Raw genomic sequence first — 19,063 nt, 5'->3', positions numbered from 1 at the left:
TATATATACAAGATTACAAACACAAATAACATGAAATTACAAACAATAGCATGCTGAAATAATTAAGAGTTAAGAAACATTTTTAAGTTTTAAGTCTTTTCTTGCGGTCTAAATAGGTGAGTTCTTAAAGAATTCTTGAATGAGATCACAGTGTCATTGTGTCTAAGTTCAAGAGGCACTTCATTCCAAGCCATCCATAGGATAGATGGATCTACATCCCTCTTACAAATTTAAGTACCAAAGCTGTTTTGTTTTGCAAACATACATAAATTAGCATTTAGAAAATGAATTCATAGTGTGATTAATATCCCCTTCAAAAGTCTTTTGAAACACATACTTGAGATACATGAACTTTTGCTAAATTGACTTGTGATATATAATTGAGATGTACAGACTTGTGGTATACATATCTGAGATACACATGAGATATATATATATATATATATATATATATATATATATATATATATATATATATATATATATATATATATATATATATATATATACACATAACTGAGATATACAAACTTGTAATATAGATACCTGAGATATACAAACTTGTGATATACATAATTGAGATATTCAGCCTTGTGATATACATAACTGAGAAACACATACTTGAGATATACAGACTTGTGTTGCACCAACATGAGATATACATTAAGGATTTATTATTAAAAACACAGCTGAAATTTTAAATTTTAGATTTTTCAAATTTTGTTTTGATTTCAGGAGTCTAGAGAGTAAGGTGTTCAGCATATGCACCTCCTTGGCTCAGAAACATGATGTACCATTGTGGGAGATTTACATGGCCCATGTGGAATACCTCTTCACAGATAGCGGGTAAGCCAACATCTAAATTTAAATTCTATTTGTTTTGCTTCAATTTTAAAATTGGACTTAACAGCATATGTTTATAAGTTTTGATGGTTTCTATAGACTTTTTGGTAGAGGAAACCTGAAATACTGTTGAAAGCAGCTAACTTTAGATGGACAAACTCTTACTGATATGCATGTTTGAACCTTGGACTTTAGGAGTCTTCATTCTCCAAAACTGAAGCCAGAGATTTAATTTGGCACTAACTTGACTTTGGATGATTCGAGGTACAACTATGAAGGCTTCTGTAAGTCAGATATAAGTACCAGTCATGCAGGCAACAGTGATTTTTGATAATTTGTCAAATTCGGATGGATGATCTAGCAATGTAGACATAGATAACCAGCAGATTTCAAGGTCAGCTATGGTTGGTCATACAGTTTCACTGACTTGATGGTGAATGAGTTTGTAGCATATAAAAATTCTTCATTGAAAAAAAAAAGTATGCAGCTATAAAGATCAGATTTTACTCTTCAACATTACCTTGGATAACAGATGTGCACAAAAAAGGTGAAATGGTTACAGTTTATGTTGAACTTAATATGTGCCTATGTCTATTGGGAGTTCTATCTATAGCACGCTGCATTGTGTGGCTTGGGCACATGTAGATTGAAAGTCAACACAGCAACAGACTCTATGAGGTAAAGTGTTAACAAGTCATTTTACTTCGTACGGAAATAGCATATGTTTAGTGAGATAATCACACAAATGAATGGAATTTGGTTTTAATACCAGTAAACTATGAATTATTGTGAGTTACCAATTTACGTGCATTTTGTTTTCAAGGTTGCTATAAACCACAAATTTAATCACTGAAGAAAATGGTATTTCTTGAAAATATCCTTGCCATAAGGTTAGATTATATTGTTAATCATATTGCCCAGCTGTCATTCTGTCTGTTCTTCTGTCAGTTACCAATTTCATTTCTGTACAATAATTCCAGTTCTCCACCATCTACAATTAACAAACTTTGTGGATCACTTGCACTTAGGGTAAAGAACAGTCCTTTTAATTTGGGGACACGTGTCAAAATTTGAGGTCACTGTGACTAAGAGAAGAAAAATAGTTTGCATACAATAGAATTAGTTCTATATCACACAACCGGACCAAACTTTGTGAATGGCTTGCACTTTGGGTAAGAAACAAGCCAATTTAGTTAGGGATTAAAAGGTAAAAGTTCAAGGTCACTATAACTGAAAAAAATTATTTATACACAACAGCATTTATTCTACATCACAGACCTGGATCATACTTTGTACATGAATTGCACCTGGGGTAAGGAAGAAGCCTATTGACTTTGGGGTCAAGAGGTCAGCAGTCAAGGTCATTTTAAAATGAATTCTACACAATAACAATAGTTTACATCACATACCTGGACCAAACATGCACTTGTGGTAAGGAAGAAGCCTATAAATTTTGGTTTCAAAAGATCAGTTGTCAACGTCATTGTGAATAAAAAAAGAAAAATGGTTTCTACACAACACAATTAGTCTACACCACAGACTTGAATCAAACTCTATGGATCACTTGTATTTGAGAGAGGGAAGAATCCTTTTGATTTGGAGGTCAAAAGTCATGGTCATTGGGACTGAAAGAAGAAAACTGGTTTATTCACAAAACATTTAGCTATCTGCATAGAGGACTATTAAACTTGATGAGCATATAATATTTCACTCATGGTACTCTTGCTAACTTGTTCACTTTTGCCAGCTTGTTTTCCCAGTCATGCTGACATCATTTCAACTTTCTTTGTAAACATGGACCATATTAATGCTGTCAAAATATAATAATTACACATCGACTTGAAACATGAAAAATGTGGTGGATTTGCAGTAAGTGTCATGATGGAAATGGCTAAGTGTTGAGAAAAACATTATTTTTATTCTGCCAGGCTTTCTACAGAAGAAATAAACACTCGACTTGCCAACAAGGAGATTTTATCCATGCTAAAGAGCCAGCCTTCTGAGCTTTGTCAGCGAATGTCAACTTACGTCTATCCAATCATAGCTGGCACTAATCATGCCCAGTTGTTGTATTACTACACGCTGCTAATAGGTTGTAACGAGGCTTTGGAAGGGGGACTAAATGCTGATGCCCATGTGAAACTGCTGAAGAGGATAAAACCAATTGCTCCAGGTAGGATTTGTTACAATAATATTTTGTAATCATTTATATAAACCCATGGCCATAAAAGCACAAACGTCCCATTGATGATACTGTTGATGTAGAACAATGCATCCACAACTACACACACACAACATACTGGCACCTCCTGTCAGTAAAACTTACCTATAAAATAACAATGTTCTATCTACTCTTGTCAATAAACCTTGATGAAATAATATTGTTCTACCTACTCCTGTCAAAAAACGTTGATAAAATAACATTGTTCTATCTACTCCTGTCAATAAACCTTGATAAAATGACATTGTTCTACCAACTCCTGTCAATAAACCTTGCCTATAAAATAACAATGTTCTATCTACTCCTGTCAATAAACCTTGATAAAATAACATTGATCTATCTACTCCTGTCAATAAACCTTGCCTATAAAATAACATTGTTGTATCTACTCCCTTCAATAAACCTTGATAAAATATCATTGATCTATCTACTCCTGTCAATAAACCTTGCCTATAAAATAACAATGTTCTATCTACTCCTGTCAATAAACCTTGATAAAATAACACTGTTCTACCTACTCCTGTCAATAAACCTTGCCTATAAAATAACATTGTTCTATCGACTCATGTCAATAAACCTTGATAAAATATCATTGATCTATCTACTCTTGTCAATAAACCTTGCCTATAAAATAACATTGTTCTATCTACTCCTGTCAATAAATCTTGATAAAATAACATTGTTCTATCGACTCCTGTCTATAAACCTTGATAACATAACATTGTTCTATCTACTCCTGTCAATATACCTTGCCTATAAAATAGCATTGTTCTGTCTATTCCTGTCAATAAACCATACCCATAAAATAACATTGTTCTGTCTACTCTTATCAGTAAACCTTGATAAAATAACATTGTTCTATCTACTCCTGTCAATAAACCTTGCCTATAAAATAACATTGTTCTGTCTACTCCTGTCTATAAACCTCGATAAAATAACATTGTTCTATCTACTCCTGTCAATAAACCTTGATAAAACAACATTGTTCTATCTGCTCCTGTCAATAAACCTTGATAAAACTACAATAAATCTTGAAAACATAACATTGTTCTATCTTCTTCTGTCAATAAACCCTGATAAATTAACAGTTCTATCTACCCCTGTCAATAAACCTTGATAAAATAACATTCTTCTATCTCCTCCTGTCAATAAATCTTGATAAAATAACATTGTTCTGTCTCCTCCTGTCAATAAATCTTGATAAAATAACATTGTTCTATCTACTCATGTCGATAAACAGTGATTAAAATGACATTGTTTTATCTACTCCTGTCAATAAACTTTGATAAAATGACATTGTTCTATCTACTCCTGTCAATAAACCTTGCTGATAAAATAACATTATTCTGTCTACTCCAGCAGTTTAAAAGCTGGTAAAACATGCCATGTAATGATTAACCTGAACATATCCCAGTCAAGTTGTTCCCAGCTGTGTTAAGTGTAGGTAACCAGAACATATCCCTGTCAAGTTGTTCCCAGCTGTGTTAAGTGTAGGTAACCTGAATATGTCCCAGTCAAGTTGTTCCTAGCTAGGTAAAGTGCAGATTACCAGAACATGTTCCAGTCAAGCTATTCCCAGATAGGTAAAGTGTAGATAACCAGAACATGTTCCAGTCAAGCTGTTCCCAGATAGGTAAGGTGTAGATAACCAGAACATGTCCCAATCAAGCTGTTCCCAGCAAGGTAAAATGTAGGTAACCAGAACATGTCCCAATCAAGCTGTTCCCAACTAGGTAAAATGTAGGTAACCAGAACATGTTCCAGTCAAGCTATTCCCAGATAGGTAAAGTGCAGATAACCAGAACATGTCCCAGTCAAGTTGTTCCTAGGTTAAGGTACCTATACATTGAGATTTATTATTGCATTGAATTTGTCTTACCAGTTTTATTCATATCTTGACCACCCAAAAAAAAAAAAAATATATATATATATATATATATACACACACACACCACACACACACACACACACACACACACACACTGCCACACTGCAGACATCGTAGCTATATGACTGAAAAATTGGTAAAGCTACGTTAAAAATCCTAATCACACACACATTATCATCAGCTGATTCTCCACTAAGGACAGAACACTTAATATTGTGTCAGACTTGAAATTTGTGCAACCATCCGTTACTTGTGGTAAAGTCATCATATCCCATTTCAACTGACAAAATTTTTGCTTTGTCTTGGATTTTTCGACCAGTGTGTGAAATTTTCTTAGCATGAGCAGTGCAAAACCATTCAAAACCTTGTCATTCAAATCAGGATACAAACATCTCCTGGCTCAAACGATCCAGTCCACCTTCCCACTTCAGCAGAATTGTTTCCTTATCTTTCACAAAATTGTTTATCTGAGTCTTTACGACATCACAGTTTTCTACAAGGATCCTTGAACACCCCCCCCTTTTTTGGTCAGTTGAATTACTTTCACTTTCTCTTCTATACTGAGAATTTTTCTTTTCCTCGATGACATGTTGATCTTTTTGCAGTAAGATATTCAAGTTGCCAACTACAAGACTGATAAAATAGTTTTTTATGCATTTAAACAAATTGCCATGTGTTTTTAAAGGAAGTGATCTTGTCACGTGATTCATTAGTCTTAGTCTGGTACCCTATTGTTTTTATACATTTCTTTACACTAAGTGAGAGAAGCCAAAACAGCTTCATTGTGTACCATTAACATCACACAGATTTGACCTTGTGGCCATTAAGATTTGTAATCTTGACAATTATTGTCAGTAGTAATAGCCTCTAAAAATCAAAGTGAACAAGCTCAACATCTTGCTAAGGAAAGCCATAAAGGCTATCAAACCATTTTCCTGCTGACTTGTGTATTGTACATCGATACTGCCACTTCTCAGCTGTTACTACTGTTCAATAATTTTAATCTTAACAATTATCAGAGTGACTAAACCGGACATCTCATGATAACACAGCAGTAAGGCTAATCGGATTACATGTACTTACCCTTTTGTATAGATTAAAATTTTAGTCTTTCTCGGCTTTATGGAATAAATGTGGCTTCTCATGAGACATAAATGATATAATATTAACCTTAGTGGTACATGTACTTTAGTCAACACTTCTTTCAGTAATGATGTGGGTATGTGAGAAAGCTTGCCAGTAGCTTCTCGAGGGTCGGTGGTTCTTTCCGGGTTTTCCCGGGTTCTTCCTCCACCATTAATATTGGCCGCCATGTATAGCCTATTGTGTGCTGAAAAATGGCGTTAAACCCCACAACAACAACACACTTCCAGTAATGAAAACCTGACATTCGGAAATAGAAATCGGATTACTTAACACACGTTATGAATAAAATACTGGTTCTGGATACATATTAAAATAAAATGTGGCCGCTTGTGAGGGGTACATTTTATATTATTGCACTAATATGCTGGTCACGTTAGCCGGGTGGCCTTTCGTGAGGGGTACTGTTGAACACAAACTCATTTGTGCCAATGGATTCTGGCCATAAGGAGCGGGTGGCCACTGGTCAGGGGGGCCATTCAAGAGGGGGACTACTGTATATATATATATATATATATATATATATATATATATATATATATATATATATATATATATATATATATATATATATATATATATATATATAATTTGAATCATAATATTGGATATCTTTTAGTTTAGCATTTTATGCTGAATAGTTTTAAAGTATTTTTGATCAAGTAAATTAGGTAGAAAAATTGGTATCTGTGTCAGACTTGACATAAATGTAACGACAGATGCAATTAATAAAAAAGGAATGAATACATTTACAATAGCAACAATAAGGACAACAGCAGCACCATAATAATAAAATCATGTACAATGAAAATTTCATTTTTATTTTAATTTGTTTTAAATTGGGCTTTAATTTATGAATCCTAATGAAAATAATTAAAATACCACACATTAGTATCACATGTCTTTATAGCCCTTAAACAGCAATAAACAGTTCCATAAACATGCACTATCATTTTTGAATACTTTTTGCTTTTAAGATAGTCTGTAGAAGATTTGTTTACCGAAGAATGTTGCACTCAGATGCTAGCCAGATTATTAACTCCTTTCCCTCCTCTCTTTTATGGGTACTTATTTTCATAAAAGTGTTAATTAAAGTCATACTGTTTTTGTTTGTCAGTTTCATACATGTGACAGAACAAATAAGTCAGCTTATCATACATCAGGTCCAGTTGGTTGGTTGTTCTTATCAGGGTTTTTCTCAGCTTCTTCCTCCACCAGTTATGCTGACTGCCATATACAGCCTGTTGTTGCTGAAAAATGGCATTAAACCCACAACAACAACAGCAGTAGTTATTACATCAGGTGATATGGAAAATTTGGTGAGGATTTTAAAATTTCAACTCAGGAGGATTTTCATCGACCTGATTTTAGCATGCAAATGGATAAAATGGCAACTATTGAACAACTTCCCTTTTTCTATTTTAAAATTGGCACATCATCTCATCACTTAAGTCCTCTCCTATTAACTTGTTGCCTTTCAAGACTGTCCTTACGTATCATACAAGCATATTTGCCTTTCTTAGTGTTATGAATCTAGGTCTTAAACTAAGTAACACAAACAAGTGAATGAACAAGTTTAGTAAAATCAGCACATAATTTATTTCTCTAAGTTACAAAGTGAAAATGTAAGGGACACTTTTGGTGTTGTAGTATTGTGTATTAAACTTCAAATAATCCTAAAAGTCCAAAAGTATACAATATTCTGAATTAATTACAATCGTCTTTAGTTCTTAATGTCCTCATATACCAATAGTCTTGAATTTCCTGAATTACCACAGTGATGCAATCCAGAACATCTTTGAATGAGTTCTCCATAATTCCAAAATTATGTTTTAATCCATTAAGTCGATGAGCATTTTGTAATTCCAGTGAATAATTTCAATAAATAATTTCTCTCATTGTATCTGAACATAACTGTAAATGATTCTACCAACTGATCTTAAAAGAGGAATGAATAATTGTTTACCGAATCTCATTTATGTATATCCCAACTTGACCCAAAGTGCAGTAGAATTTTCTGGAAAGTCCACTAACCATACCCTTTAACTCAAATTCTGGTAAACATCTTGTTTTCCATTTATAATGATGACCAAAGTCAGGCATGCAGAAACTATCTGTAATCTTCAATTACAATCATGAAAAAAGTCAGGCACACAATATAATTAAATATAACACTTAGCAGACTATTGATTGGCTGAATTATATTGGTGGCAATACTCATCATTGTTGATCTTAACTCTTAGGAGATGATGTGTCGTTACTGGATCCTTGTTTCTTTGGAGTTAGCCAGAATTTTCCTCAGAATTTAAATGTCTTTTCAGTGTCAGCATTTAAATGTGACAGTGTTAATAGAACTCTACTGAAGAAGTTTAAATTGTTACCTGCCTGTTTGTATATTCAGATGCTAACATCCTGCCAGGATTGGTGCTGTCTGGGTCAGATTTGCTACAGGAATGGCAGAATGCATCTTCGCATTGCAAGCAGTGACATTCCTGTTTCATTCCACTAATGAGCTGATAGCAGATTTAAGTTTCAAGTCTTTATTGTACAAAATCATCTATTTGAATGAATAGTGAACAAAATCATAGAAAGAAAACAAGACAGTTGTGGACTTTGTAGCATTATGTCCACTGGTATGTAAATTAATCATTAAATAGCATCACAAACATGGTAATGAATTGGTATTTTTTTCGAAAAGCAGCTTGTGGTTGCAGAGAGGACAGCTTAGTTTTTCTGGCTTAAAGATATCGTACATGATTTAACCAGCGTTTCCTGTACACGCTATTTGAAAAGCACCTGATGACAAGTATGAGTTATCAGTCATTGCAGTGACACTCCGTATCTGACCTATGATGAGGACAGAGATACCAGCTTCAGTATACAAACAATGGAACCTTGTTTACCATTCGTACCTGCTTATAAGTCAAGTTCAACTGCAAACAAGTACCGTATTTACTGTATATATTGGGACATGATAAAATAATTGTTTTTTCACCTGTCCCAGAACTTATGAAGAAACTTTTTTCACCTAGGTCATATGTCCCAAGACTTAAGAAACAAAATAAATTTATGTTGAATTTGCCCACCCCCTGAAAACTGCACGTTGCAAAAGCAAAACACTTATTTGATAATAAAATTAAAGAAACTAACCTTGTATTGTTATTATTATTCTTTTCTTTTCACAATGAGCATTAAAGAATAAAATATATCTACAAAATCCATATATGTAGCATATGCATCCATACTGTAGCGTGTATTTCAATAACTCATGACATATTGTTCATTGATGTGAACATTGAGAAACAAATCATGTTTTGTTGTACTCAAAGGTTTCAATATGTTATCTGACTGAAAACTGGATCCAGCAAAATCACGAATAAGAGGGAAATAATCAGTCAGTTGCATGAAGACATCTGCCATTCACACATAACATGGTGTTAGGTGCAAAATAACAAAGATTGAATTATATCCAGATCAACTATATGACATTATCTTGCAAATAAAAAACATTATTTTAAAATGCATTCACTTGAGTGCAGATGACAATCTTTTCACTAGCACAGGTTCACAAAAGCATTACTAAAGCAAGTTATTGCTGTGTATACTCTATACCTGCAGACATCAACGCCCATTTGTATTAATTATAACCACAGGTGGCAAGCAAATAGAAGCCCAGGTGGTGAATAAACACAACTGGCAGCAAGCAGTAAACTCATTGTTTGAACTTACTGACAGGACATCAGAGACAGAGGTAATTTTTATTACAAAGCAAGCCAACCTCAGAAGCTGACTGGATACTTTTAAGCTGATTTTCTTTTAAAGGATGTCAACACAAAAGTTATTTTATTACAAAGCAAACTGACCTTGGAAGCCAACTTTGGATTCTTTTAAGTGTGCTGATCTTGGGGGTGGTGGTTTCTTTTTAATTATACAAAGTTGGCCAAGATATGGAAGTGACACAATATAGTGTTTCATGCACAGACATCGATGACCCAGTGTTGACCAGAAGATTTGGAGAAAATAAAATCATTTGATGAATTTGTAAAGGCCAGAAGAGAAGATGATTTCACCAACAATATGATCATTAGAATGGATGAAATTCTAGTACACTTTGATCTCATTCTTGGACAGACTGACAGTAAGATGGGGATTAAAAGTGTGAGAATTAACATGACTAGAGCAGATTTTTAAAAAATACTTAAGGATATGTATTGCCTACAGCGATAATTTTTCACAGCATGAGAAAGCTAAAACAATATTCAGGAACCAAAAGAATGGATCGTACATGTGCATGAAAAGGGCTGTGTTGACAAGATGATGCTACAGTGGATTAAAGAGTTTTATTTCAAGTACAGTTTTATATTTCAGTTGGAATGCATTTTCTGACATGTAATTTTCGAATGATTTAAAAGGTGTCCCATAACTTACGACTTTAAAAAACAAGTGTCCCAGAACATACATTACACAAAAAAATTAATTTAAAAATTAATATAGTGTCCCAGCAAATATGGTGTTCCAACATATGCGGTAAATATGGTAGACCCTTATATGTTGTCATATAATAAGCTGGCAGATCAGGATAAATGTTGCCTGTCCTACTGAGAACTCCTGGCAATCTGCATTGACTCAGGTCTGTCTGTTCATTAGGCGATGTGTGCAGTTTGCAGTTGGTCTTGACTTACAAGTGAGTATATACAGTTTCATAGATATCAATATAAGCGAAGGAGAATTCATCAAAAACAGAAGGGAAAACATGAAGAAATCCATGAATTAAGCTTTTTCCTCACCAGAATATTTAAATGATAAATATTCTTTAAATAGAGAATTGTGTCATTTACCAAAAAAAAAATCATACTGGTGGATGTGATGCTTTTAAGGGTATGAGCAGTTGTTATGTTAAATATGGTATCTCTAGGGCAAACGTTCTAAACTTACATATAATAAAAAAACTGAAAATTGTATTATTAATTGAAGAGATTTGTTTAGGTTGAGATTGACTGAAAGAAGAACAACAATAATAATAATAGATGAACCTCCATTCATAAATCATTTGTGTTGAGAGGCCAGTTTGGACTTTTCACATAAGTGGCTGCTTATGACAGGTCTGACTATACAAAAATGTTACCTTAATTGTCAGGAGTACAAATTTGAAATAATATTTCAAAGTTACAAACGTACCTGATTGTATGACTATTGTTTTAGATTTTCCTTGTTTTCCTTTTGATTACTGCTTTTGTCGAAACTGAATTATGCTCTTCCTTTTGATTGTTTAATGAATTGGAGCCAATACGTTTCTTTTCAGATCTGAACTATAAGGATCTAGTGCTTGGAAATGAGAACCCAGTGAAAGTGATCTCCCCATGTTTGACTGCTGATAATATCACCCCCTTTACCAAACTGGCATCAATGATTCCTGATGGGGTTAGTAACTGCAATGAATGATTTGCTTATAAAAGTGTTCTGCATACTGGCTGCCTTGTCATTAAGGGACATGAAAGGGAGAGGAAGCAGCCAAAGCTGTCTTGTGGTCTTGCACTTGTGAATGTCAGAAACCTTATAGTGACTTCCGGAACACAATTGGTATGTTTTATATGCTTGCCAAATATGGGAAAAACTCCACAAACAATCTACCTACTGTCCAGGTAGTTTTCAGTTTAGAATCCAATGCAATGGATCTTCTTGACAATGACTGCATCAAATATACAGTCCATAGTTGGGTTTCATTTGAAGCAGATGTTTGAATACCACCATAAACAGCTCAGGAAATCTGCTTATTCTTTTGTCCTGACCATATGAAAATTGGCTGTGCCAAGCAAATCTTTACTATGCTTGTCCCTGGGTCAAGTAACTGCAAATTAGCATTTTGAGAATATCTCTGTGCTCAGAATTGCTTAACATATAGTGTACATGAATTGTCAGTTAATTTGCCTATTTTCTTACTTGTCCAGAATGTTACAGTGGAAGATGACTGTGCTTGTCACACAGGCACCGCATGCTAAGTTGACACTGAAATGGGTTAAGATCATGAAAACATTATGTTAGAATGAAGATAGCAGGTTTAAACTCCTTTTGTATCAAGCTTGTATCAGGTGTGATTGTTTTTTTAGTAAGAGCTTTCAATAGTATAGTGATAAGTGTACTGTGTTGTGTAAAGTGATGGCAAGGACTAGTATTGTTTTTTTTAGTAAGAGATTTAAATAATGTAGTGATAAGTGTACTGTGTTGAGTAAAGTGATGGCATGGATTAGTATTGTTTTCTAGCAAGAGATTTAAATAGTGTAGAGATAAGTGTACTGTGTTGAGTAAAGTGATGGCAAGGACGAGTATCTGTCTGCTATGACTCAAGGATGATTTCATGGAAACATTTTTCTTTAGATTGAGACATGCATACCACAAGTGAATTTAAAGCAAAAAATTCAGTCCTTATTTCTTTTATACAAAGGTGTATAATTTTTTTAGGCTTTTTGTCAAAATTTAAATCAACTCTTTTTTAAAAATGTTCTACATGCCAACATATGCAGTTAGGCAGAGTAAAATTAACATCTTTATTCAGTATATTAAAATAAGTTCAATTTAAATTTATATGAAATTTCAATAGTTATACCTATTTCTAGTGATACATTCTGTGGTTTAGTATGTGGTCATCTCAAATTCAGATGTTGTGAGAGAGACTAAGAAAGTAACTGCTTTTGATTTTAAAAATGCATGTTTTCTTAGCTTAGTGAAGGTTTCAAGTGTGTGTGTGTGTGTGTGTGTGTGATTAGGATTTTTTAATGTAGCTTTAACAATTTTTCAGTCATATCGCTACGATGTCTGCAGTGTGGCAGTTGAAGGTTTTAAGTGAGCCTTGACAAAAATGAATTGTATCCAGTTAAAAGACTAGGTAATTTTTGTTCCCAAAAGTGTGGAAACACCTGTATTTTCAAACCATATATTTATTCAGACATTATAGTAAGATGGCTCAGTTTTAGATGGATTTTGGTTCAGCAGGCCATATCACAAGTGAGCTAAAGGCATGACCCAACATCTATTGTATGTCTGTCAGCAATTGTTATTTTAACTTCTCAACAAAAAGAAAAAAACTGGACCAGTCCTGACCAGATCTGGGCTGTTTTTACTGCAAAGTAAAAGTAGCTATTACATTCTTTACCAAAACTTCTGCATAGAATTCGACCAAGTGTGACATTGCATGAAGATGTTTTAGATATGTATATAATTGATGCAATCTGACAACAAATATGGCCACCACTGCTAAAAATAGAACAACATTTTGACAGTTTCTTCAAACTGCTGAATGGTATTTGACCATACTTGACAGAAAGCAATCTAGCATGAAGACCTTGTACACACATTGCTGATCCGCCATCAAATATGGCCACCATTACAAAAAGTATTAAACTTTGAAACTATATCTTCTTAAAAGAATTGCTCAACAAAGGTTGACCAATCTAGACAGAATGCTGTCCTCACATAGTGGGCTTTCAAATTTATACATATGATGCTGATCGAGCTTCAAATATGGCCACTGTTACTAAAAACATCAACAATAAAAATGATAAACAAATTCTTCTCCAGAACAGCTTAAAAGAATGAGGTTAACTTGACAGAAAACATTGCAGTATTTAAAGTGTGTGCAACTGATGCTGAACTACTTATGTTAATGACAGTAATGTTTACTGCAAAAAGAAAAACTGTTTCAAAACTGTTGAATAGTATTTAACCAAACTTGGCAGAAAACATCCTGGCATGAAGACCTTTCAGGTTTGTGCAGATAATGGCCAATCCATTAGCAAATATTGCTGCCATTATTACAAAACCCTTTTAATGAGTCCTTTCATAGAGAATTTTCAGTTTTATACTAAAAATACCAATTATCCATCAGGTATGACCATGTTTGCTAAAAACAGAAAAACATTTCATTGATTTCTTTCTAAAAAAATAACATTTAAGCTACTTCTTCATAAAATGTACTCAAAAGAATTTGATCAAACTCTTTCTGAAGTATCCTTTAATAAATGTCTTTCAAATGATGTCAATCCACAATGTCTGCCATTACTAAAACTAGGAAAACCTTTTAATGACTTCTCAGAAACTGCTAAGTTTAAACTGACCAAACGTGACAGAAAGCATGCAGGTAATAAGGGCTTTCAAATTTGTACGAATTAGGCCACTTTACATTCAAATCTGGTTGCCATTTTTAAACAAAAATGGAAAATCCTTCTAAATTACACCTTCTCAGAAACCACTCAACAGAATGTGACCAAATTTTTGAGAAAGTATTAGGGCATGTAGGAGTTTACGTTTATACAAATGATGCCAGTCTGCCATCAGATTTGACTTCTGGTACTATCACATGACATTTCTGTTAATCAATTCAAAATTTACCGTACCTGTAATTAGAAAAGCTATTCGTTGCAAGAATTTATTCTGTCTACAAAGAATCTTGTTTGATAGAACACCCATGGGATATGAAAATAAGTATTGAACAGAAATGGTATTCTATCAAAAAGATGACTGCATGGACAGTAATGTTTAAATATGAATTTTAAAAAAAATGTACTTTAAGATTAACTTTATTGCTTTTTTGTTTGTGTTTAAACTAGAGGACATTTTATTTTCAGAAAGGTGGTTTCTTACATGCGAGTGTTGTTAACTGCAGTTGGGCTGTCAAATACTTCTGGGAGGGAAACTGCAAGTCAACTGTAAGTTGTGAATGGATGATTTTATAAGAGGAATGTAGATTTATCTTTGCCTTTTCTTTAGTTTGATGAAGGAATACCATTTCCTTTACTTCTTTTATCTTTGGACACATCTTTTACCTCATTATTTTTGCAAACTGCACAGCAGCAAAGATACCTGTTATTATATTGTTGAATTTTTAAAACCATTTTTGTAAAAAGAAAACTAGAACAACTACAGTGACATCAATAACTCCATCCAGCTCCTGTTCTCAGCCCTACTCCCAGATGTTGACCAAGGGGTCTTAATGCAAAATCCATCATATATCTATGATTAAAAGTGAAAGTGGGCACTCAGATACCCGCATGTTCATAATTACCCAGATATTAAAATTAGTTATAGGGTACCCATTTAGTTCATGTAAAAAAACAACAACAACAAAGCAACATATCTCCAAGTTCAGATCAAAGGTTATATCTGGCGACATCTGGAGTGAGTGAGAAACAGAATAACGAGGCTCATGTCATTTGTCTTTTGGCTGCTGCACATTTATCTATTATAGACCTCTGTCTACTGATCTTGTATTTTTGACATGTGTGACCATTTGGCCATGTGCATCAAACAGTTTCCTTTTTTTTCTATTTATAGTAACTGTACATGACACATTTCAAAGAAAACAGATGTGTTTTTTTTCTCATTTGAAACTATGTTTCAGTTCACTATGTTTTGAGTAGCAGACTGATCTATCTTGAAAAAAAACAATGAGCCAAATATTAAATGAAACAGGCTTTAGTGACTCATGTATTTTATATGACTAAAAAATTTAGGAGGAGACGGATTTTGTTAAGCTGAAGAACATGTTGCATCATTTAAAGGACAAATCAACAGCACTTTACAAATTTTGAAGAGTAATTCGACAGTGATGTAATACAGCATTCAGAATTTGTGGACTTGAGTTTACGACCTTTCAGTAAAAGTTTAAAATATGATGTAGACTAGTTAAAGTCAGTATTGTATGTAAATAAGTTATCATTTTGTTTTATGTCTGTATTCTTGTACTAATCCACATGGATTTGGCTGATTTGTGACAAGAACCTTAACTAACTGCAGATTCAGGTAATTAGCAAAAATAAGTGTACGTTGTTCATAAGGTTTCCAGTAATTATGGCATGAAATATATAGATTACTCTTTTTTTTCTGAGATTGCAATTTGTGTCACTCGTATCAGTAATAATTAGGCTTATATCTCGCTCAGGATATTGGCATGTAAGAACTTACAACAAAGCAGTTCAGGTTCACATTTAAAATTGTTTATAGCTGACTGTTTCTCTCTCACTCACTCTCACACACCCCACCCACACACCCCACACAATGATTTTCAGTTATGGAGGTTGCTATGTATTGTATGAATTTACAATTTAATAGATGTGGTAATGGACATCCATAGAGTATCACAGCTTCATCCACAAAAGCATTGGAAGAAAAATTTCCGTTGTGTCACTGACAACTATCATTATATAATTTTGTTTTGTATGATTCAGTCTGCCTGGATCCATCGTTATGAGACCTGCGGAGAATACATTCAGAAATGTCTTCCACGTGATGTGATAAACTTTGTGGATGCTGTGATATTTACTCCTCAGGCAAGAGAAAAGGTAAATCATTATATTATTATGGTGATTTTTATTTTTTTATTTTGCATCTGATTTTTGAGCTAAAACCCACCAAAACCTCCCTTCATCTTTTACAAAAATTGAATGATGGTGGGGATGGGAGTATATGCTGTTACAGCGATGAATCCAATTCAAAATTCAGAAGGATGTTTTGGGTATAGGTCACATCTGTTACAAAGAATGTCTTCATTGACATCATGGGGCAAGTTTTAACTTTCAGTATCATTTCTCTACAGAATAAAATTCCCTTGTTCAGTTTAGACCTGGTATAGAGATATCCATAGCAATTTTGGAATTTCAGAGTAGCTGTACACAGATTAATATTAGTAAGATGTAGGTGTAATAAAAATGTTATGATTTTATTAGAATGTGAAGTGATCGTTTCTAGTTGGAGCCACTGTGCCAGAATTGAGACTGAAAACTAGCAGTGTCAAATTCAACCACCAGGTCAGTCCAGGTTGGCCGCATAGGTGTGACATGGGCAAAGAATTTTCTCCAGTTGCATACATGTGACAGACCCAGGATTTTAAACCAGTAGATTTGCAAATTTTGATCGATAGATTTGATTCTAAACGTGTAGATTTATCATTGGCATAAATTGTACATATTGTAAGGGATTGAAAACAAAACAAGTGCATTTTTTGATCATAATATATTCTATTCATACTGTATATAATAAAACATGTTTTGAAAATGAATTGGATTCAGATTCTGATGGAAAATGTTACATTAATCGTTAATACGAATCAGTATATTGTCAGTTAAATAAAAAATGGAACAGTTGTATGTCTTATTTCATTGCAAAGTTTTTATTGTTGTTTTTGCTATAAAACCCACAAGCATTTTTAATATCCTTTACTAGATCACTGTCTGGTGACCACTGATGAAATTCATTGTGATTATTAAGCTTACCATTTAACAGGCTCTCAATAGTTTTCTGGTCTAGATTTTCCCATTAATTAAATTATGAAAATAAAATGAAACGTTAAGAAGATTACATACAAATTTTGTTCATATATCTGATGATCATTTCACATTGAGAAAGGACTTCTCAGGTTTCATTCTGGGAAACGTGGGGCATCTGTGAAACATGCATCCCATGAATTGATGGACGATTGTGTTTTTTCCACCATTTTTAGCATGTTGTATCCATATTTCTTCACTTTCACTCGAGTAATACTGTCATCACAAAGCTGTGATGTAAATGCCTATGCTGCATACTGGAATACCAAAGAATATGGTAAAATTACACTGGAATACCAAAGAATATGGTAAAATTACACTGGAATACCAAAGAATTTGGTAAAACTCCACTGGAGTAGCAAATATTCTGGTAAAAATGCACTGGAATACCAAAGAATCTGGTAAAAATACACTGGAATACCAAACAATCTGGTAAAAATGCACTGGAATACCAAGGAATCTGGTAAAAATACTGGAATACCAAACAATCTGGTAAAAATACACTGGAATACCAAGGAATCTGGTAAAACTCCACTGGAGTAGCAAATATTCTAAGAACAGATGCTCTGGAATACCAAAGAATCTGGTAAAAATATACTGGAATACCAAAGAATCTGGTAAACCTCCACTGGAGTAGCAAATATTCTGGTAAAAATGCTTTGGAATACCAAGGAATCTGGTAAAAATACTGGAATACCAAACAATCTGGTAAAAATACACTGGAATACCAAGAAATCTGGTAAAACTCCACTGGAGTAGCAAATATTCTAAGAACAGATGCTCTGGAATACCAAAGAAGCTGGTACAAATACACTGGAATACCAAACAATCTGGTAAAAATACACTGGAATACCAAGGAATCTGGTAAAAATATGCTGAAGTGTTTGATCATACATGTAGACTTGAATATTAAACGTTTGAATTCTCTTGATCATTTGATTTGACAATCATAATAATAATAATGAGGATTTTGTATAGCGCCTAATCTTTAGAAGCTCTAAGCGCTTTACAACATTAGACAACACCTATAAGATAAAAAAAACATAATGATATGATTACAAAAACAAACCATGAAATTAGAAAACATTAAAAAAACATGCTGGGAATATTTAAGATAGGAAAAATTATTAGGTCTTTAAGTTTGTTCTTGCAGTCACGACACTGAACTTCTGGTTCCTACACATATTTTCATATCTTCTGTCCTGGAAGGGGACTAGGGTATGAGTGACATGTATGTTGTCTTTGTATGCTGGTAGGAAAACTTTTGTGCAGTCTTACCAGTCTGGAAACATTACTTTGACCAGTTTTAGTTAGTAAAATGATCTGTTATGAGGAATGGTAAATTTAGCTCTAAAAGTTTCTGAAAGTGCCACTTTACCCACTTTTTATGCAGTCTCAAATTAGGCCATTACAGTGGATGTGTTTGTTTACAGAATAATCGTGGCTCCTATGCAGTGGTATCTGCATATGCCTATTGATAATTTTTTACCTCCATATACTATCCTAGATTCCACTTTGAAACAGTGCAAGCTCAGGACCTTACCACTCATACATTGTTGTTGTTGTGGGGTTTAACGCCATTTTTCAGCACACAATAGGCTGTGCATGGCGGCCAGTATTAATGGTGGAGGAAGAACCCGGGAAAACCCTGGG

General features: G+C 33.8%; 1 protein-coding gene across 3 annotated transcripts in view; it reads left to right on the top strand.

Moving 5' to 3' along the window:
* LOC149801591 (NBAS subunit of NRZ tethering complex-like) overlaps nucleotides 1–19,063 on the top strand; it is a 249,282-nt gene that overhangs the window by 163,978 nt on the left and 66,241 nt on the right. For all 3 annotated transcript variants that reach the window (XM_089955839.1, XM_089955838.1, XM_089955840.1), the window contains exons 45-49: nucleotides 736–846; nucleotides 2,772–3,016; nucleotides 11,398–11,516; nucleotides 14,717–14,797; nucleotides 16,316–16,429. In XM_089955839.1, coding sequence (XP_089811965.1) covers nucleotides 736–846; nucleotides 2,772–3,016; nucleotides 11,398–11,516; nucleotides 14,717–14,797; nucleotides 16,316–16,429 — 670 coding nt within the window. The remainder of the gene's footprint in view (nucleotides 1–735; nucleotides 847–2,771; nucleotides 3,017–11,397; nucleotides 11,517–14,716; nucleotides 14,798–16,315; nucleotides 16,430–19,063) is intronic.

The sequence above is a fragment of the Sinohyriopsis cumingii genome, chromosome 4, assembly GCF_028554795.1.
Source record: "Sinohyriopsis cumingii isolate HCF-2022 chromosome 4, ASM2855479v2, whole genome shotgun sequence".
In the NCBI taxonomy this organism is placed as follows: domain Eukaryota; kingdom Metazoa; phylum Mollusca; class Bivalvia; order Unionida; family Unionidae; genus Sinohyriopsis; species Sinohyriopsis cumingii.
Note: the sequence above shows the minus strand (reverse complement) of the source record. Positions and strands in the feature narration are given on the sequence as shown.